This window comes from Anguilla anguilla, chromosome 17 (genome assembly GCF_013347855.1).
Source record: "Anguilla anguilla isolate fAngAng1 chromosome 17, fAngAng1.pri, whole genome shotgun sequence".
Classification (NCBI taxonomy): domain Eukaryota; kingdom Metazoa; phylum Chordata; class Actinopteri; order Anguilliformes; family Anguillidae; genus Anguilla; species Anguilla anguilla.
In genome coordinates, this window is record NC_049217.1 from 21,139,326 (window position 1) to 21,161,582 (window position 22,257).

Below are 22,257 nucleotides of genomic sequence, written 5' to 3' on the forward strand. Positions count from 1 at the left end.
TGGTTTGCAAATGTGTCTTTATTTAGAAAGCATAGTAATAAACATGGAATGACTCCCACAAGCTCAGAAAAGCCACCTCGCTAGGAGACGGCCATCATGAGAACCCACCATAAACGTGCACAATGCTGTCTGCCCCCGGACCCCCCCCCCCCCCATAACTATTTTGTTTCCTCATGCTCCCATTATAATTGACAGCTGTTCTGTGTACTTTTGCTGTAATTATTTGTGTCCCTCCTGAAATATGCCTTCTTTACCCAGCTTAACTCAAAGCGAATAAGGAAAGGATTCTCTCACCAGTGTAATTCACTGCTAGGGACGAACGATTAGACAAAACACAGACCTAAACTTGTATTCAGAAGGCTGGCATTTTTCCCCCCGATAAAAGCACACAGGTTAATATGGCAGACAGTGGGCGGTCAGAGGGAGGACGGGCAGCCTATAAGCAGCCAGACGAGAAAGCAGAACTGCCCAATCGGTAGCCAGACTGGGACCGGCTCCGCCCTCCTGGAGCGGTCTATTTGATCTCAATGGCTTGGATCCTGGTGTCCCCTTCGAACTTCATGTGCCTGTACTTGGTGTCACCCAAGCGGTTGGGGAAGCGGACCACGGAGCCATCGGGCAGAGACACCTGGAACTCCTGCGCGTTAAAGGTGATTATTACCTGTGGGGGGGGGGGGGGGGGCACATAAGGCAGGAAATGACATAAGTGGACACCCTTGCATGCCATCTGGCCTCCAAGGATACAACACTATAATGAGGAGGACGTTGAAAAAGCCTACACTTCCGATCGCCAATGAGACTATTCGGGTTCTGTTATCCGAACAGTGGAAGTCTTGGTCTAGTTCTTCTCTACGATCACAGTATGTTTATTGTTTAGAGATTAAAAGCTGGATTCATTTCATAGAGAGCTAAATATTTAATAATGTCACCCCGTCGCTCGAAGAACACAAAACGAGACACTGACTTCATTGTCCTGGTAAGTTACCGCACAAAATTTCTGTAGTCAGAGTTGAAGTTTGAGTCTTAAAAAAGGGAATAGATTTATTTGTTAGAAGCCTGTGTAACCAGTGTCGGAGATGCAACAAAAGTTCTCACATTGGACAAGTTTGGGTACCCACCATTGGAAGCTGCTAGTGAGCTAGATAAAGGTAATGAGACCTTTGAGAAATTGAGTGGTACAGGGTGGGGATACAGAGTTCGCTGGAAATCCCCATAAAGCTCTAATGACTGAATAATTAAAGCACTCTGTGAGCTGGTGGATGTGCCTGGGTCTAGGCATCAATTGCCCACAAAAGGATGGCAGAATAGTGTAGAGATTGAACTTGACAATGTATTTAAGATACTGTGGTTGCAACTTGGAGGTTGCAACCACAGGCAGGGCACAGCAACAGTCCCCTTAGGTAAAGTACTCACCCTGAATAGTTTGACAGCTTGATAACATAAAAAAATACAATCTTTGCTACTTAAACCTTTATGGAAAAAACATGCCTATCCTGAAGCTGTGTGTGTGTGTGTGTGTGTGTGTGTGTGTGAATGCCTCTATGCTCTGGAGAAGTATGCCTGCCAAGCAGCCACCGATGGCAGGAAGTGGCTCACCTTGAACTCCTTCCCCAGTTGGAAGGGGAAACTGCTGTCCCTCACTTCCTCGCACCACTTCCCTCCCTGGTACGAGTTGCAAACGACAGTGCGCTGGTCGCCGTGGGCATCGAAGCGAGGGTTCACATGCAGGGCGATGTCCTGCTCGTGCCCTATGTTGATTGCGAAACTGCGAGAGAGAGAGAGTGAGTGACACAAAGGAGCGTTTGAGGAAGCTGAGCTCGTGACCGCAAACCCACCCCCCCCCCCCACCCCCCATGGCAACACTGCCATTACTTCAGCAAGCAAAGTTTGTAGCTCTGATATGCTTCAGTAAATGGACAGCATGTCAAATATGAATTCTCAGGAACAGAAAACTTCTATTTTCCACTTAGTAATGGTTTTATCATTTGGAGGTTTGAACTTAATCTTTTATTAGTTGTTCAGTTGTAAAATTCTGATAGAACAAAGAGTCTGATGGAGCTTTCAATTTGTGTTAAAAAACCAAATACATTTTTTTAAAATGTTAAATGGAGATACAAGGTTATTGAATGACGCAAGGTAGAACCTTACTTGGTAGCGTTAGGGTTGACCATGCCTGTGATGGTCATGGTTTGCCCTGCCTTGAAGGACATGTTCTTTATCACAACAGCCTGTAAAAAGGAAAGACAGCAGGGTTATCATCTCCAGCCGTTTCTATAACAACCTCCTCCGCCTGCACGAGGTCCCGGCTGCTGCGGCCAGTACATCTCTCCTCTTCATCACAGAGCCCTGTGCGCCATGGACCTTTCTCACTTCATTACGAACAGTGAGGTCGCTGTTCTGTCAGCAGTGTTCTGGGCCTTTTTTTTTTTTTTTTAGACGTGTCTTTGTATCTAAATAAATCCCACATAAGCTGAAACAGGGAGAAGCTCTACTTTTGCCATTTGTAACTCCTCCATCATCATCAACCTTTTGCAACATCATCGCCATAGCCATAGTTACCATCACCATGGTAATCTTCATATCAGGGTGACAATTTGAATTAAATATCAATTTAAATAATTATAAATTGTACTGTAGGCTTAATCAGTAAAATAAAATGTCCTATGTTTACAGACTGGGACACAAATAAGTTTGTTTTTTGGTTTTTTTTCAACCAACACCGGTAATGATTAAGAATTATGACTGGGACATCTTTCCACATTACAGAAAATTCTCCACTGTGTGCATAAGAGCTCCCACAGTTAAACTCTAAAGCTTAGGCCATAGCCCCGACCAAATCCATCCACAGAGCTGTTCCCCTGGTAAGTCAGTGGTGAACACGCCCACCCTCATTTTGTATTAAAGAAAAAAAAGTTTTTCTTTATTCAAACAGGGAGATGCTGTGGCGAGGATCGAAACCCATCCTGCATGCAGGATTTGTATACGGCCCAAGCGTCTGTCACTCTGCGGGCTGTGCCACACGGTCTCCCCATGCCTTTTCCTCTGCTTGTATCCAACTTGTCTAATATGCTGCAAATGAAAGGCCGGTACAAATCCAGTCAATTCATCTTTTTGGGGAGGCCTGGGTGGGCGGGGGGGGTAGGTTCAGCAGCATCTTGGGGTGTGGGTGGCAGTTGTAAACTCTGGGTCCGTCGTCGACGATACCAAGCAAGCTCTGATCTTTGAACAGAAACATCTGTTTCCAATCTTTTTTTTCCTCCCCGTATTTGGAAACTTATGGACTACACTTTTTCAAAATCCCTGTGGCGGGCGGCGTGGCCTTTTTCCTGATTATTATAGGACTAAAAACTATTTCCTCTCAAAATTATGGGTCGGAAAAGCTGAACTAAGAGTTAAAAATCAGATTTTCCAGAGAGCAAAGCACCTGGAGCACAGCCCAGCCTGGGCTGGAGGAGGGAGACCAGCACCAAGCTCAGAAAGACCCAATTTCCACACTGCACATGTGGCAGAGCCGCCACAGAACCGGCTCCTACTCCCATCAAGTCATTACCATTATGAAACCACAATAAACACATCTACAGAGTACATCAAACAGTTTCTCTGTGAGACAAACAACCGTAGTGTGTGTGTGTGTGTGTGCACGCGCATGGTCTCAGTGCAGTATGTGTGTGTGTGTGTGTGTGTGTATTGGACATATAGCATGAAGTATCCACGTAATACATGCAATTTATTAGAACCTAGGCATTTACCAGTTAGGAGGTAAATACCGATTCTATGCTCAGGTGTGCATCTGAAGACAGGTAAACTGCAACTGGAGAGGCAGACACTGCATCTGCCACATACTGGGCTGGTAGGGCATACCCAAAGACTTTAAGGTGAAAGGGTAAAGACAAGATCTCGAGCCTTTCAGGGCCTCTCCACTCTAAAATAGATTTGGCAGACATGAGACTCAGAAGAAATCTGGCAGAGGAGGGGGGAGATAGGGTAACGCTGGTGCATTCTTTCCATGTGAGTCTCCCAGCCCTACTGTAAACTCGCTGCACCGACACGGGGCGTGGCCTTGGCCCGCCGCCGACTGTATGTCCCGGCGAAGTGATAAATACTGCAGCTCTGTCCGGGGCTGATGAGGAACAGCTGGGGTCCGCAGCTTTGGTGAAAAAAAAAAAGATAATGGACCGGCGTGTGATTCACTTCTGTGTTCGAACGGTGCAAGGAGTAGTTTCCTTCTGCCGTGGTTGCAGAGGACTGTACATGGTAGAGTTTGAGAACTCATGCGTAGGAATGTTGGACAATGGCCAATGGCTCGCTTACCACTACACCCCCCCCCCCCCCCACACACACCCACCCCCACCCCCACAAACTTTTTTTGAAACCCAGATATAACTTCAGCTCTGGGTCCAAGATTCACACTTCGACACACTTGGACCCTTTTCCCACATTGGCTGTATTGGCACCAATGTTTTTGGTGATTTCTAGGGCTGAAACATAGCTTCCAAATCTAAACTGGACCACAGCCAGCTTAGACTGGAGCTAATGTTGGCACTGTCCCAATTTACGGTGTGTGAAATATCATTAACGTTTTGTTTGAGAGCAAAAAGTTAAGGCCAATGTATTCTTTATTTTTTCTCCATTCCAAAATTTAGGTTAAATTTTCAGTAAGGCAGACCCCAAAATGAAAGAAAGATGTGGGGGGGGGGAATACTAGCTCAAATATGTTGCTCATACTCTGGAACAAAGTGCAACAGTTAGATAGAAAACAGAAGGGTCCAACCAGATTTGAACACCCTCTGAATTGGCGGGTAAAGTTGACTCTGTCATCGAGCACAAGATCAGTGAGTGAGAAGGTGTTAATTAAACCCTGGAATGCCGTGAGGGAGAGGTGTGGAGGCCGTGCCCCGCCCTGTTCAGCCAGTGAGACTGCAGCGATGTACAGCAATTCCTGATAACACATCCCCTCATTCTTCCAGCTGAAGAAACACCACAGAAATAAAAACGTAAAGAAAGCCTGGCTTTTTGAGTCACAGAAGCGTGTGCTAAATCAGATAAGCTCACAATGAGCTCAGATATTTATGCAATCGTAAAAGGTTTTCCCAGGAGTGAGCACGTCACAGCTTCACTGAAATTCGTTTAAACTTTGAGTAAGACAGCTCTTTCTTGCTGCTTGAGTGCAAACCTAGTTTAACTCATTTAAAGTTGATTCGAAACATACAGGCAAGCTACTGTACGACAAAGGGGGCTGGTCAGCCCAAAACTGACAAAAGCACACAATGTACAAAACCAAGCCAAATGTGCACAAAACAAGAAACCTAGCAGAGGTTGTTATGTTATACGTCTCTGCGATTATGTCGAGTTTAAAGGTTTTTACTTAACAATTGATTGTTTCTGCAGTACTGCTGTACCAAAAGTGACATGCCTGAACCACGCCCAAATCTGCCACATGTTCAACTTCACACAAGTCAGTGTATAACCAGCATTGGTGGGCTGTGATTCCGGATTGGTTCCCGCTTTTTCGATCTCAGGAGGGAACAAAGAAAAGGAAAGAAATGGGGGGAGAAGATAAGAACCTTTTTTCCAAGTTTGACTCCAGCCTTAAAAATTCCAGATTCTCAAGTCTGAATACCCGAATCACTCCTGTTACCGTCGGCTTAATCCCATCTGAGTACATTTTTCAAGAGGGACCTGGGATGGGTCAGACAGCCAGTGTTTTTACATCCTGTCCACACAGACTAACTCACTTTGCCCATAATGCAATTTGCTGTGCTCCACATCAGCTTTCAAACAGCTGTGTTTGTAGCCATGACTAATACACAAAACAGCAATACAAAGCTCTTATTCAGAACAGAATTTTCAGGGCATTAAAGAGAGACCTCTACCTAAAAAGGATTCTCTAATCATGGTTTGAACAATAACTAAGGTTGTGAAGGAGCAAAAACAGAATAGTTCTACAAAGTGCATTTTAAATCTGAAATTTCCACAATGTTTTGTTGTCTCAATACTTCATAAAAATGTAGGTTTTATGGTATCTATAAAAGTTGGATCTTCATATATTAAAATGAAAAAAACTGAATTGATTAAAAAGCACAATCTTCATTAAAAAGTGAATGCATTGTCACACTTTGAAAGGTTTTTGTCCATGTAGTGTCCAAAAACCTTCCTCTCTGATATATTGATTCATGGACTAATTACAATGCAGTCTCCAGATATGGTGTGCTTAATACGATTGGCTAAACGAGGACAGGTTATCCTTCAAATGTATTAAAATGAATTGGTTTCGTTTTAGGCGAGTCACAGGGCGTGACACAGCTCATCTCATAGCAAAGCGCGCAAATGAGCACACCCAGTAGTGGATGCAGACAGAAAATCGATAAAAAGATTTTTAAAAATTAAAAATCGAATAAGTCACGATTCCAATATCTACGCGGTATCAAATCTAAAATGCAATATGATTCAGTCACTTCTAAGCGATGGCGCATGGACAAGGTATACTTCAATTCATGTTTCGTTGTTAGATTTTACCCTTCTTTCCAACGACCGGTTCTGGCAGCAACAACTGTAATCAGAGAAAAGTAAGCACTACACAATCAAATGCGGTTAATACACAGTACAGTCCACTTACCGTCATTTTGGCGTCTAGAAGCGTGCGAACGCAGCAAGCAGAACGATCCACTTCGTGGTTCTTCTTATAAAGTAAAGATTATAGGGGGACGGGCACAATTTGTGACGCGACTAGCCAGTAAGATCCCAGTTATTCAGTTCTGACCAATCAGTATAAAATGAAATGTTATCTCCGTTATTTCACTAAAATATCACAGCAAGCCCTTTCTACTTAGTAATCAGATTAATGCTTTTATCGATTAAGTAATTAAATGCATGAATGCCACAATATCACAATGAATTGGAAAAACTCCCTGCATAGCCTATAGTATGGAGACGAAGTTAAAAATAGGTACGAAGTTGCCACGGTGACCACACAATATTTTGTTCAATTGGTTTACGCGTAAATTTAACATCCTCTAAAATTCTTCGGAACGGACTAAACTGTTCGGTGTTTAAAAATACCATAACTATAATTGTTTTCATATATGCTACTCGCATCTTTTACTACAGCCTTAGGAATTAGAAGGCCTTCGTCTGTGGCACAATTCATGGGCCGCACAAACGCATTTAATTTTACTTCAGCTTATTATTGTCCAAGGTGAATTTAAATATCCTTATTCTGTCCATCATACATTTTAATACAATTTACAAATTTAATAAATCAAATTATGTGCTGGAAATATGTGAAGCCATCATATAATTTAATGTTCATGTTAGAAAGTTCCAACAAATTGCATTACGACAACGTAGATAAGTAAATTAAGTATTCTTATCATTTGTTCGTGGCCGGATATGTTTATGCGCACTATAAAACTATTAATAACAAGGAAAGGCAGCTATGTCAGTACCATGACTTGGTACAGGTGCGCACCATACTTTTTTGAAAATGAATCTTCGTGCAGGGGCCAAATGTAGATGGGTTTCTCTGGGGAGGCACACAGTTGGCCAAGGCGTTGCCAAGGGAAGGCATGTTTCAGTTGACAGCACATCCTCATCTCGCCTTTGTGGTCGATTTCTGTGGTCTGCCTGCGCAAGCTGCCATGTGGTCTTCCGGCGTGAAGACTGCACATCTCTGCCGGACTGCGGAGTGAAGAACAGAGCAGACTTAGCGACACGCGTTCTAAAGGACGAGATCTGCACACCAACTCATCCTCTCTTCTTTTTATTTTATTTCACCTTTATTTCGACATAGCTCAGGAGGTAAGACCGATTGTCTGGCAGTCGGAGGGTTGCCTGTTCAAACCCAGCCCTGGGCTTGTCGAAGTGTCCTTGAGCAAGACACCTAATCCCTAACTGCTCTGGCGAATGAGAGGCATCAATTGTAAAGCGCTTTGGATAAAAGCGCTATATAAATGCAGTCCATTTACCATTTCACCAGGCAAGTCATTAAGAACAAATTCTTATTTACAATGGCGGCCTGGCAAGCAACAAATGTCATTATGTTCTTCATGTGTAGGGCACTGCATTCTGGGATTTCCATTCTTGCTGGAAGCCTACACTTTATAACCTCAGCAGTAGGGAGGGAAAACAAGAGAGCAAGGGAATACAATTGCTTCCTCCCTTTTCATTAAACAAATGTCACTTGGTGTGGCTGCCATATTTCATCCTGGCATCTTGGGGATTCTTCCCTATGAGCAAGGGAAGGGAACATCAGGAAGAAAGCTTAAAACTCAGATCCGAACGCAGCCCAACAGTCAGATTAGACAGTGTTTGGTGGCTGGCATATCACTACAGCGCCCCCTACCTCCAGATGTCTGGATTACATCATGTGAGACCCAATATTTAGAAAAGAGGATGAGAAAGCAGAAGGCAAGCAGGTGCCAGTTGTCCATTAAAAATGCAATTAAATGATGTCACTCATTGTCTGGTGGGCTTTATTTTTTGGGATGATCTTGTAGAAGAAAATTCACGATCTTACATTATAATCACATATATCATATATTGATTGTGTGCTGCCAAAGTAAGCTGAGTCAAGTAACCTCTGCTCTAGTTTGTGTAAGCCCTTATGGAAAAAAGGGAAACTCAGTTATGCAAAGTTTAGAGTGATAACCACTAACCACAAATACGAAAACACCTTGAAAACAATACCTGTAAGCTAAAAAAAAAAGCCAATATGGGTTACAAGGGTCTTCATACAAACAAAACTGTTGTTGTGTACATATAATGACTCATCTTTTTTTTACACCTATTGGTAACCAATAAGAAACCTTCACAAGAGCAATGATTTGGAATAACTCTGACTTCTCCAAGTGAGTGTGTTAGACTTTTCCCCTGATTAATTAATCATTAAATCATTTTTGAATACAAGAAAACAGTCTCTCTTCCTTCATGTTAAAGTGAAATTTCCACTACAGTCTCCTTTGCAGGCAGACAAACTCAGAAGCCAGTTGCCTTGTATGTGCGTTTGTATGCCACTGTCTCTACCCATTTTCATTAGGGGTGTAACATGACATCGATCCAGATCGATGTATTGGTTCACAGGGAAAATATGGGATCCAATCAATACAACATGCAAACATCGATCTATATTGTTATGAATCATAGCAAAATATTTATTTAAATGTCTATATTATCTTAAGGTGGTTAGCTCTCCATTAACAGAGACAACATCATTGTTTATGTTTCTGAATTGACCTCATCACTCACGCTATTGTTGTTTTTCCTTCTGTCAATAAGTTTTTGCACTCATCCTCATTTTGGTTGTATGTGTATGTTGTAACAGGACTGTCTTAGCTGAATCACATATATTGATTGTTTCTTATTAAACGTATCGTAGCAAAATTTGACATATTGCCAAAATATCGAACATTCCATCAAGAATCTAAATCATATCTTATCGTGGTGAAGCCTGACGCTTTACACCCCTGAGTTTAATGACTGCATTTTTAGGGATTCAAGCAGAGGGTTCCCTGCAGTGGGGGTCTGTCCAGTGTGTGCTTCACTCAGTACATTGAGCAGTAAACACCTGTTACTTTCTTTGCTATGATATATGTGCAATGCATGTAGTACTCCCCATTTCTCTGTGTGCAAAAGTACAGCGGGGCAGTTACCTGAAGGGGATGGGGGGGGGGGGGTCTGAGTCTAGCTGGGAAGGTTGGCCAATCTTGATCAAAAAGTTTGTTATTTTTATGAAATATCAATGTTAATAAAGTACATTTTTCCAAAACATACCCATTGGTGGTCTATGCCATGTCCTGGTAGTGGTCACATTGGTGGCATCATGAGACATGTTGCGTAGCTGTTAGTACTTGTCGGGACCTGTTGGCGACCATCCGGGACAATTTATGATGATTCAATGTGTTGACACTGGTGATAATAGTCTACAGGAGCCTTTGGGAGTAGCAGACCACAACGCCTTCTGCAGATAATCATATCCTAAGAATTAACATAATAATTCATCAGAAGATTTTGGCAAAAGTTTTCAGAAATCCCAAGACACTGACACGGTCTTGCCAGCATGCAAGTTCCTTAAACGATTAATTACGCTATCCAGCTACTCTTGCCAACTAAGCAGATAAACTTTCCAAATGTTGAATCTTTGGATATAATTACCAACAGAGATCTTTGTGGTCTGCAACTCCCAAACACTAAACAGGACAAAAGTTCAGTGAAAGACCAAAGAGCAGGAGTGACATACACCAAAAAAATATTTACCAATGAACACCTAATCTATAACTGGTCGAATCAAGGATAAGATGCACTTTTGGGCTTGTAGAGACATTTTACAATGCAAATTATGAGACAGGGCAGTGGAACAAAACTGAAATAACAAATTAAAACCCAGCTGATTCACTGAGCAGGACCCAGACTCGAAGCTGCTGAGGTTTTGATGTGCTACATTCATCACATGCAGCACATAAGACACGTATATGATTTAAATCCTGCCGTTTTGAACATATTGCAGTCAAATTTTAACACTGATATTTGACTTGCAGTGTGATTTAATTATTATAATAATAATACTAATTTTTACTGAGGCATACATTTTGCAAAATAACCCCCTGGTCATTTTCTGTCATTTTGTAAATGTATTTGTATCCACAATTGTATTTTCTCTTTTAGGATTCCTGATGTGTTGATAGTACTGATGTGAGTGCACAGTTATGTACCCCAAAATGGGTGGTGCTACACCTCCAGGTGCCATTCACAATTTTTTTTTTGATGAAATCAAATCGTTCCCAGTCCCCATAGCAAAACACAATGATTGGTCATTTCAGTGAGAATACAATGGCTCCTCCCACTTACGGTTTCATGAAGCTCCAGTCTCATAACTGGTTGAAAAAACTGAAAGCAGCCTCAAACTCAAGTGCCACATTAATGATTTTGGTTGGCACTGCTATAAATACAGTGATCCAGATACTTGCAATTTGCCATGACTGTGTTTGTGTGTGTGTCGCCAAAGAAAAACTCTTTCCGCTCCTGGATATGTACTTGTAGATGCTTATTGAGTCACAGTAATTTGATGCAATGAGCTGGCGGCTGGCATTGAAAAAGCAGCGTTTCTTGGCTTCTTACCAAACCCAAGCGAATGTGGCATTATCCATCTGTCAGGGAAAGCCAAAACCATGATGTCACATGAACAAATTCAAATGTCAATTAATGCCTTCAACAAGGACTTTTCCGTCAAAAACCAAAAACAAAATTTGATCAAACTGCCAGCTGGCATCTAACCACAGACTACTCACACAGGAAACACAAATATGGCTAGCTCGGCTTAGGAATGGGTTCTACTAGCCGTTTTGAATCAGAATGTTTATTATTGAAAAGTTTACAGCTTTGGAGAAAAGCCCAAATTCCAGTTGCCATTTTGTTTCCAAAAGGCAGAGCCAAATCAAAAAACATTGTGATTCTGGCTTGGAATAAACCAAAGTTAGGAGCTGGGCTTGTGGTGTGACCTCACGCTTCACTGTTTGCCTGGATCGTCACTACTTCATCCTTCTCTTTAAAATCTTAGATGGAGAATGGAAAAATATTTTGGAGAATTGACAGTAAAGCTCATTACCACATTATAAACAGCTCAACGGTGACACCTCTCACCGCACTATATAAATCAAGTGTCAAAACACTCCTTTTTATTTTGCAGAAAGGAAATATGTCACATATGACAGCGTGTAGTGTGCCAGAATTCTGTCATGTGATTGACTGTTTCAGTTTTTTTTTTTTGGGCTAGGTCTGCACTGCAACATGCAGATATCATTTCACTGATGTGGATCTGTCTCAGCATCACACTTTCTAGCAAATGGTAAATGGACTGCATTTATATAGCGCTTTTATCCAAAGCGCTTTACAATTGATGCCTCTCATTCGCCAGAGCAGTTAGGAGTTAGGGGTTAGGTGTCTTGCTCAAGGACACTTCGACATGCCCAGGGCGGGGTTTGAACCGGCAACCCTCCGACTGCCAGACAATCGGTCTTACCTCCTGAGCTATGTCGCCCCGTATCTATGTCTAAATACAAATTTTTAAAACGTACACGTACAAAACTTCAAAATTATTCACACATCAAACTATTCTGTTCTGTCATTCTTTATCAATGTAAACAGCCCCACTCACAATCAGAACCGACTGCTGTCAGCTTGATTTTGAAAGGGATACTTATCCCTATTATTGCCCCCAACAATAATCCATAAGACTACTTAAATAGGAAAGGATGGCATTCGGTCGTCTTGCAGGCAGTTGTCGACCACAGATTCTGGTAAGATTACTCATATTAAAAACAAATCTTATTTCTAAATGCATGCATTCCATCAATTATGCGATTCCATTTTGATGAATCCACCTTCTGTCAGCTTCACAGATATCTTTGTGAGTGTTCCAGGACAAACACATGATGCTGAGGTTTTGGCCAACTCCAGCATCTTTATTCCAGCCAAACACAGCCATAATGGTTCCCTCTTCCCCTCTGAGGTATGTTATTGCATAAGTAAGAAAAAAAATAGAAGATATTATTTATTGAACCCCGTGGGGTAATTTGTCTTCTGCATTTGACCCATCCTTAGTTACCTAGGATCAGTGGGCAGCTGCCTCTCTTGTGCTGCGTCCGGGGACCAACTCCAGTTCTGAGGCAAGTGCCATGGTCAAGGGCACCTGCAGGAGCGCACCTAACATGCATGTCTTTGAGCGTGGGAGGAAACCGGAGTAGCCAGAGTAAACCCACGGGAACACGGGGAGAACATGCAAACTCCGCACAGAAAGGCCCCAAGCCGAGCTGCGCAGTCACTCTGCAGCTCACCAGCTGAGCTGTGCAGGCATTGCATTGCAGGAGTACACATCATACACAGCTTGTGCAGACAGATGAGGTTCATTTGCCAGGCTGAAATCCTCCCTCTCTGAGCTGTGCTGTGCAGTTGAAGGCCACAGGCAGAATTTTGTATCCCTGTAAGGGCACATCCATGCTGGAGGCCTGTGCTATAGCAGGATGAGCTATCTAGCAGCAGCAGCCAGGATCATTTCTTAGATTAATTTGACAGATGTTAAGGGTATGTCTTGAATGTACTGTATCTGAATACAAGTTGAAATCTTGGAGAAGAAAGAAGTTTTTCAGTTGCTATGTTAATAGCATTTCTTTGCCTCTTTCAATATAAAGATTTGACGATAGTTTAGCTGCATTTATCTTAACCGGTTTTTCATTCATCCTTTTTTGTTTTTCCAGATCCCCTTGTGAGTTTATAAAAATACAGACACTTCTGCGGCGCAATGTCTTCTCCAGGTCTCCATTTTGTTTGCTTGAAGCAAACTCACCCAGCTAGCCATAATTGTGAAGATAATTTTTTTTTTTTTTTAAATGGCTCCAGTGTCAGTGGTGCACAAAACCCCTTTCATGTGTTTTCCTTCCTCCACATGCTAAGAGGATGCTGTTCTTTAACAGTCAGCTTGGACAGAAATGTGTTTTTTTATGACGACTTGTTCATTTCAATAAAACTGACTATGTACAGATTCCTGCCTCTCGCCCAATGTACGCTGGGATAGGCTCCAGCACCCCTGTGACCGTGCTCAGGATACGTGAGTATAGATAATGGATGGATGACTATGTACAGAATTGTTACCTCAGGCACCATGAAGTGTAGATTTCATGTACAATTAATTAAGCTTTAGGGTATTAAAGAACTGATAGATATATTTGAAAACAGGCCAAGTGCTGTTAAATGAAGTGTGTTAAGCAGGATACAGTGCTGTGAATCACCCTGAAATTCCAAATGACTGACTCAGCAATATGAACTATTCCTCTGAAACAGGTGTAAAATGACACGTTTTTTTTTTTTTTGTTTTTGTTTTTTAAACCAGTGAAAGAACAGTTCTGGAGTTTTGGAGTGAATGCATAAACACAAATTGTCTTTTTTGCCTGCCTGTTTTTTTTTTTTTTGTTTGTTTTTCTTAGGAATATATGCTTTATAATGTCAAAATTATGTGGGAATTCACTGTAACCGAGCTGGAAAAAATCAGTTTAAAGGAAGATGTTTGGGGGTGTAGAAAACTCCATGATAGAGTTCTGTCCTTTCAATGGAGTAAACAGAAGTCCGCATGACAGCCATATGATACAGCCAAGATGACAGAATGAGCATAAGACACAATTAGGGATGTGGTGGCTGTAAAACTTGGGCTTTCTAACAGGGAATCATTTTTTTCTCTTCTTTATTTTCTTTTCTTGGTTAAGTCTTACATAGATTAACTGCCATTCTTACACAACCTCTACCATGGCTTTTGTTGCAACTTCTGATTCACTTTCCGTTTGCTCCAGGATGCATCATGAGTCAGTCACATGGTAAGAGTTTCAAACTGTTCTTTCTTTAGCCAATGCTGCAGAAAACTGAAGCACCATGTGCACAATTGTGGCACAACATCTTCAGTGTAGCACCTTTGTTTTCTTAAATGGAAATACCATAATATTAATATAGCTCATGAATATGACCTATGATTCAAACCTGCAACCTGTGGTGTACAAGTTGCAAGTTTGAATCATAGGTGACAATGTCCTTTCACTCTTCGGCAATGAGCTATATTAAGATTATGGTATGTATAAATAGACAGTGAATAAAAAGAAAGCTACTGCAGCAAAATCACTCTGGATAGAAAATATACTATGCTGGCAAATACTTTATCGTTTATATAAGGTGTGGTCGCTCCTCCCAGTCACAATCCCTCTTTTACTGGCCCCACAGTAGTGAGATGAACAGATAATGAATTCATGATTCTCTTAAGTGTTGTGATGGATGTAATCTGCATGCATTAAACATGTGACTGCTGCCCTCAAGGAAAGATGTACCAGTATATATATATATATATATATATATATATATATATATATATATATAAACTGATCAGTTGACGCAATATAAAAAATGATCGACTGGACTTTTTTCATTTAAGAAAACAAAGATATTCGTACTGCATGTCCACACTGCCACACTGTGTGCAGAGAAGAAGAAGAAGATTGCGTTTTAAGAGCAAAACATTTTTTGTATATGAAGCAGCCAATTTTAACTTCGAAAACTCAACACTGTCCTTATTCGTTGCGGTTTTATTTTAATAACCCACTTTTTACAGCATACTAGTAAATATATATACAAATCCACACACATCTGTATAACTGCTCTCTTCATTCCGCATGTTCAATGGACATTGTATGGCTATTACCTACAGATGGTGCAGTGGGTCAGTGGCTATGCCTCAGCTCTGACATCGGTAACCCATAGCAACCCACAGACAGCCACACGGAATTTTACGTCATCATGCTCACGTCAGCAGAGGACGGAGCGTCCATACATTTCATTCGTAACGAACGCATCAATACATAAGAACGGACATCGATCAAATCTGGGAATTTTTTTAAAGCTCTTTAAGTGTGGTTACATAAGCATTGTTGTAGATGGGTCTGTACTGGGAGTTGATGCTACGACACACCAACGACATACAGCTCTGGCATGAAATGCTGACAACTCAACAAAATCGATTCCAAGTAATGTTACTCAGGCTCTGAACCAATCACAGTTAAGTGCGATGAGCAGTGTAGGACTATCATCCAATCACAGTTAGTGCAATGAGCGGTCAACGAATAGAGACACACCAACGCTGTCCTGGTGAAGTAGTCAAATTAATAAGATTCAAGACCGGGGTTTAATTCAATCGTTTAGAGCTCCTATTTGAATATTTGATTAGGGGTGGTGTTATTGGTTTTATCACTTGACAAGACAGACAGGACATAGTTTTGCCTGAGACGGTAATTAGTCGTAAACAAAAACAAACGAAAAGTGATAGTCCGTCGTTGGAACATTTGCTACACAGCTAACGACTGCTAGATTGCTATCGTTGGCTGAGGGGGAAAGTAATTGCCTGCCGCCAGCTATGATGATAATATCCAGAAAAATATATTTATGCAGTATGCAAGCTGGTTACCTACAGACCATTAAACCAGTAATTTAAGGCAGCGCTAACGTTAGCCGATCTACGATCTACGTGCAGTTAGCTAGCCATTTCAGTTGCTAGTAGTTAACCAATTCGCTAGGTTTGTTCGTTTTCAGTCTTACAAAACTGGAGGGATGGCGTCGGCGACGGAGTCGAGCTTAAGTCCGCCTGCAGACTCTCTAGTACCCGCTTGCATGTTTGCTCCAGACCGGGGATGCGGAGAGGACGCAGTGGGCATGGTGTGCGGGGAGGACGGTGACACTTTCAATGGCGAGTGTGGGGATCACGGAGTAGATTTAACTAGCAAGGTAGGCCGCGCGCCCCTTCTTCTGCAATTTATGATTGATCTTTGTCACAATAAATCAAAGTTTAAGAACAGTATTATCATAATGCATGTTTAAATGACATCAAGGAACCAAATATTCCAGTGGCATATGTATTCTGTGACAAGCTCGCTTGATAACTTAGCTAACGTTGGCTATCTAGCTACTAGAGCCTTACTACTTCGAAGGGGTGACCTACGGCTAGCAGCCGGCTACTATAATAGCCATTTCCCTCTTGGATTTAAACTTAAATTAGCACCAACAAGTGAATGACACCTGCCATAACTGGTCCATTACCAACCGTTTGCTAGCTTTTTCTAAAACTTCGAAAGCGACGAATATGAAATATTCTGAAATATTTTCTTTAACAAGCTGTCGTTTCTCAGAAACCAAACAGCTAGCAATAGCATACAAGCTAGTTGTGTGCAACTGTATTTGTGACGAAACTATTAAGGAATTGAACAATTCAGTCAATATAGCCTGCAATAGGAGTTCATATGAATTCGTGGCATGCTAGCTTGCAGGTTCAAATGTTTTGTACCTCAGGATCAATTGAGCAGCACCTGTGGAAGATATGATGCAGCTAAAGTTATAATGTATTCCATCACATATTTATCGGTTTCAAAGAGCTCAGAACACCTTATATTGACGAACTCAAAGCACCAGTGCAGTATTGGGGCCTAAATATATAGGCCTAATATAACCTGCTGAACAGCCCCCAAGTTACTCTGTTGTCAAACACACAGCAACACAGACAGGTGTCAAGGAAGTTCCAAGCACCAGGGTACAAAGAAGCAACGGAATTGGCACAGAGGGAATGCGCTCCTTTTGTGAGGTGGAGAAACTAGCCTGCCTCTGTTTGACACAGTGGTACATAATGACTGATGAACTGTCAAACCAGTGCCTGATCAAAGAGAGGTCTATTTTGAATTTCCACCTTTATCCTCACCAAGGGAATTTTGAGTCTTTTGAGAATTTGAGTCCTATAATGTATTTATAGGACTCATTCTTTATAGGTGTTTCTCTTTCTGACAGTAGTAGATGTGGGGACCAGTTAAGTGGGGGATAAACCCCAGTGTGTTGTACTGTAATGTCACCCAGGCCTAAGAGCACAATAGTGTTCTGTAATGTGGCCCTAAGTGCGCAGGAATGTTCTGTAATGCAGCCCTAAGTGTGCAATAGTGTTCTGTAATGTGGCCCTAAATGCGCAGGAATGTTCTGTAATGCAGCCCTAAGTGTGCAATATTGTTCTGTAATGTGGCCCTCAGGCATAGTAGAGAGGCCTTAAACAACCCCAGATGATTAATTGAATGCAACACCCAAGCCATGAGCAAATTATCCTGCTCATACCATAGCTACTAATTTTACTAGGAAATGACACCGTTATATATTGTGTTTATGATGTGCCTAGATGGGCTGCTCGGCCTGTTCTTTTGTGATTTCCCTGACAATGTGAATAAAGATACACAGAAATGTATTTTTAAAGATAAACTCTGCAGGGAAAAAAATGATAAGCTCAAAATTCAGATTGCAAAGCGGACTCACATGAATTCAAAATGGGAACTTCCCATTTCAAAGTTGCTTACTTTCCACTCATTAGCTTTTAAAAAGGCTGTGGCTTTTGTTCATAAACACAATGGAGCAATGCACTGCGGGATTGCTGGGTCTCTGGCTCCAAGGCTTGGCTTTTTGAGGGGTGTCGGCTGTTTTTCCATATGCAGAAGTGTGGTTTCCATGGTTATTGATTTGAATGAATGTATTTGTAAGCTGAGATCAGTCAGCTTCAAAATGGGAGCCTGGGAAGCAAATGAGAGATTCCAAATGTATTGTTCTCTGCATTCTTGTTTTCTTCTTTTTTCCATTTTATTTAAGATTTTACAGTAGTCATTTGATTTAGCTCAGCCTGACACAGCAGCACTTTGAGCCAATCATTTTGCTCAAAGACCACCAGTAAAGGCAGTCAGGGATTCAAACCTGAATTCAGACTCCAATGGATGCCAAAATCATCAAAAACTCTAGAGTCTAGATGATCCAAATTATTCATAGGCTGGGCAGACTCGGCCCTATCCGAGGTCACATGCGCGACTGCCTTCCACACCTGGATGGAGTTGACTTACACTGGCTCCCTGGCTACAGGGTGTGATGGTGGTGCCCCACATGGCAAGTGAACACACAGTGTTGCGGGGGCAAGCCCTGGTTCTTAACCCTAAAGCCTGCACTGCCACCCTGAATATTAGCCCCAGAAGCAGAAGGGCATGAACCAGCTTGGCTGAAGTAAATTTAATATAACCAAATGCCATTGCAGCCTAGCACTGACCGACTAATATCTGTGTGGTGCAATGTGGCTGTCAAGTGTACAGTCAAGCAAAGTGTAATTTGTATTGACACATCTACCGTCAGATTTCTGTCCGTGGGAGTCTAACACGGTGCTGCTCCAGTCGTTAGAGCAAAGGCTGACCCTTTCTCTCTCTCTCTCTCTCTCTCTCTCTTTCTCCCTCCCCCTCCCATTTACAGTTGGCTCTGGTCAGTCCAAATGGAGAACAGTATGACTCGTTACTACGGCAACTGAGAGAGCGCATGGAGGAGGGCTGTGGAGAGACCATCTATGTGCTGGGAGTGGGCTCAGGTGAGAATCACACCACCAGCGGGGTCAGAAGGATGGACCTTATATAGTGCACGCCTGTCAGTACTATTTTCAGTTATCCAGCTGATTAAAGCAAATTGGTATGCTTACATGTATATTGGCACATCAGAGTGCTGTATTTGCTTTAATGTATCACTCTCCCTCTGGAAACCCCCTTGTCTCCTCTTTTCAAATCACTCAAACACACTATAACAGCCTGCAGTGTGCCCCTAAGGGGACTTTTGATGGAAATCTATTTTCTAAATTATGAATGAATAATTTATTAGTAGTGGCGGGTGGAATCAATATTAAATAAGCGCGCCACATAATGCGGGTAATTTTTGGATTGTGTTTCAGAACGGTTAAAGCTAGTTAATCACGGTCTAACCGCAATTTCGGCGACGTATCAACAAGGTAAATCGATTACAATTATATATCGCTTCATGTCAGTCCAAAAACACTAGGCCCTGCATCAACAGTCTTCACGAACAATTCGAACAAAATAACAAATACTTAATATCGCACTGTTTACAATCTCCACAAAATATCGGAACGCAGCACCACAATATAAGGCAGTCCGATAGGAAAACAAAAAATGCAGAATTAAATTAAAACGGATTTTTTTCTCACCTTGAGTCCAAGTCGCATTTCCCGGAAATTGTGTTCCAATGTGAATTCTTAATCCGCAAGAAGTCCAAACACGCCGCTGGAAATCCGTACAACTAAAAAAAGAAACTTAAATACGCAACAAGCATCTTTCCGACGGACGTTAATCAGAACTTATTTCTATATGCTTGAACGCATCAAGTCAAGAGATGTCTTCCTCCCGCTTGCCGCCATAGTATTTAATACCAAATCAGCTGATCGATGACGTTTCTTAAGCTTTCGTCTTTCTCACCTGTGGCCACATGCTACCGTAATAAACTCTGGATAGACTTCTGCGATAGGCTATGATTATTGCATTACAATGGGTTGAGGAGGGTACACCAGTGAGATGTTCAGATTGCTAATCAGCATTAATGAGTTTGCAATCATTCAACTCTAGCAGCAGACTAGATCTTTTGAATTAAATACTATTCTTTATTTAGAACAAAGCGATTGGGGCTCTGTTAAATATGTATGGATACCTGCTCAGTTCACCTAACTTTAGGTGAAACACAGATTGAGGTAGGTTAGTATTAGTCCTCAGTTCACACTCCAGATCAGTGGATGGCAATAGTGCACCTTTTGCTGTTTTCAAATCTCTGTTAAACAAAACCACAGAAGAAGATATTTGCTACGCTTAAAACATATTTCAGAAATACTTGTTATACTTGTAAAAATAATTGTTATATTCACATTATTGTTTCAGATATTGAACACTAATAACACTTAACACTTTAATAATAGGGTATTAAAGTAATACTTGGCTAAAAACATTGTCAGTGGATAAGTGACTGCTCTTATCACTTATAAGACTCAGTAACACCACAATTATCTGTCAGTGTCACAACAGAAGTGTCTTAATGACTAGCTGTTCAAGCGAAGCATGTGCTTTAAGTGCTTTGCGGGTGTCAGGCTAAGGCCTGCTCAGTTGACTGCGCGCTGGCAGATAGCGAGGGTTAGCCGAACGGTCCGTCCGCTGGCGTTTCTCGTCTGTCGTCAGCCGGGTGAATTACTCGGGCTGTCGCGGCGCGAGGACATGGGCGCGTTCAGCTGACGCTCAGGAGGATCAAACTGACACCGGGTTCCAACGAAGGCCGTGTCAGATCTGATCGGAAACAGAACGCTTGGACTACTTAATTTCACGCCTGGTGCAAATAAATCGCTTCATTTTGGAGCGTAATAGGCTCATAATAGATTGTAATGTGGAATGGCTAAAATGGATAATGGAATGGTTTCTTTTATATTCATTTCAGAGGCTGAACTTGGTCCCTTATGGTAACGAATACTGGAGGGCGTGGTATTTGGCATTCTTCAGTTAAATTTCAGGAAGTGAAGCTGACCCCAGTCCTGATGTGTTTTGAGCTCGCCCTTCTCCTCCCTCCTCCTCCTCTCAGACGGGGGCGACTACGGGCTCAACGAGGGGGACATGGAGGCGTCGGTCGCCACGGTGAGGTCCATGAGCGAGCAGCTGGAGGCCGACCTGATCCTGCTGCGCGAGCGGAGCGAGGCGGGGGGGCGCGTGCGCGACTACCTGATCCGCCGGCGCGTGGGCGAGACCGACTTCCTGGAGGTCAGGTGAGCGAAGCAGGGGCGGGGCAGAGCTGAGCCTGCGGGGAGGAGGGGGCTGTGAGTGGGTGCTGTTCTCAGGATGTGGGGGGGGGGGGGGGTAGGGGTCCTCCTCCCGGTGAAGCCTTGTTAGCAGTTGACTGGCTGTCAGACAGTATGAAATATTAAGATTATATCACAGCTGAGCCCACATTCTCTCTCTGTGTCTTCTCTCTTCTTCCGTCTCCTTCTTTACCCTGTCTCATCCCCCACCTCCATTTTGCCATCTCTCTTTCTCTCGCCCCCTTTGTTTCCCTCTTCTGCATCTCGCCTGCTGTCTGTTCTCCATCTCCATCTCTCTCACCCTGCCGCATTTTCCTTACTGTCTCTCTCCCCTCTCATCACTGTCTTCCTCCCTCTCTCACTCCCTCCATCCCTCTCCCTCTTACTCTTTCCATCCCTCTCCCACCTTCTCTCCTTTCCTCCCTTCTTCTCTCTCCCCCTCCTTCCCTCCCTCCCTCCCTCTCTCCTTCCCTTCCCTCTTTCTCCCTCTCCCCTTTCTCTCTCCCTCTCCCTCCCTCCCTCTCTCAGGGTGGCGGTGGTGGGGAATGTGGACGCCGGTAAGAGCACCCTGCTGGGGGTGCTCACCCACGGCGAGCTGGACAACGGCCGCGGCTTCGCCCGCCAGAAGCTCTTCCGCCACAAGCACGAGATGGAGAGCGGGCGCACCAGCAGCGTGGGCAACGACATCCTGGGCTTCGACCACGAGGGCCAGGTGGTCAACAAGCCCGACAGCCACGGCGGCAGCCTGGACTGGACCAAGATCTGCGAGAAGTCCTCCAAGGTCATCACCTTCATCGACCTGGCCGGGCACGAGAAGTACCTGAAGACCACCGTGTTCGGCATGACCGGGCACCTGCCCGACTTCTGCATGCTGATGGTGAGGCCGGTCCCGCGCTGATAAAACGCTCTGATTGGCTTGCCCATGTCCCAATGGACTCCCACCCTGAACCAGAAGATGACAAGGTGACAAGGAACCTTGTGTTTTTCCAAAAGGAATCGGCGTCTTCTGGTTCAGTAGCCTCTATGAAACCCAAGGCGGATGCAGACCAAAATCATTTCTT

At 43.0% G+C, this 22,257-nt stretch overlaps 2 protein-coding genes across 8 annotated transcripts in view; one reads left to right on the top strand and one right to left on the bottom strand.

Annotated features, from left to right (window-relative positions):
- Positions 1-19,606, bottom strand: LOC118216981 (beta-galactoside-binding lectin-like). 3 transcript variants are annotated; one of them, XM_035398683.1, is made up of 5 exons: positions 19,574-19,606; positions 7,588-7,677; positions 2,149-2,228; positions 1,597-1,765; positions 1-661 (listed from the first exon to the last, which is right to left on the bottom strand). In XM_035398683.1, the coding sequence occupies exons 1-5, from the start codon at positions 19,589-19,591 to the stop codon at positions 515-517; spliced, it is 504 nt and encodes a 167-aa protein (XP_035254574.1). In that variant the 5' UTR covers positions 19,592-19,606; the 3' UTR covers positions 1-514. The 3 variants fall into 3 exon arrangements, with proteins under 3 accessions (XP_035254574.1, XP_035254576.1, XP_035254575.1); XM_035398685.1 differs by lacking the exons at positions 7,588-7,677; positions 19,574-19,606 and adding an exon at positions 7,371-7,395; XM_035398684.1 differs by lacking the exons at positions 7,588-7,677; positions 19,574-19,606 and adding an exon at positions 6,617-6,752.
- LOC118216980 (GTP-binding protein 1-like) overlaps positions 15,657-22,257 on the top strand; it is a 13,801-nt gene continuing 7,200 nt past the window's right edge. For 4 of the 5 annotated variants that reach the window (XR_004763110.1, XR_004763111.1, XM_035398680.1 and 1 more), the window contains exons 1-4: positions 15,657-16,305; positions 18,835-18,946; positions 20,983-21,163; positions 21,725-22,073. Coding sequence is in view for 3 of the 5 variants with exons in the window: in XM_035398680.1 (XP_035254571.1) it covers positions 16,132-16,305; positions 18,835-18,946; positions 20,983-21,163; positions 21,725-22,073 (816 nt within the window). In the remaining 2 variants the exon portion in view is untranslated. The remainder of the gene's footprint in view (positions 16,306-18,834; positions 18,947-20,982; positions 21,164-21,724; positions 22,074-22,257) is intronic. The other variant, XM_035398682.1, reaches the window with a different exon arrangement.

Excerpts from the sequence above, each read along its gene's own strand:
- LOC118216981 (XM_035398683.1), bottom strand. Across the intron at positions 1,766-2,148 it reads GTCAACCCTAACGCTACCAA|TTTCGCAATCAACATAGGGC; the intron begins GTAAGGTTCTAC and ends TCTCTCTCGCAG. Across the intron at positions 662-1,596 it reads AACTGGGGAAGGAGTTCAAG|GTAATAATCACCTTTAACGC; the intron begins GTGAGCCACTTC and ends CCCCCCCCACAG.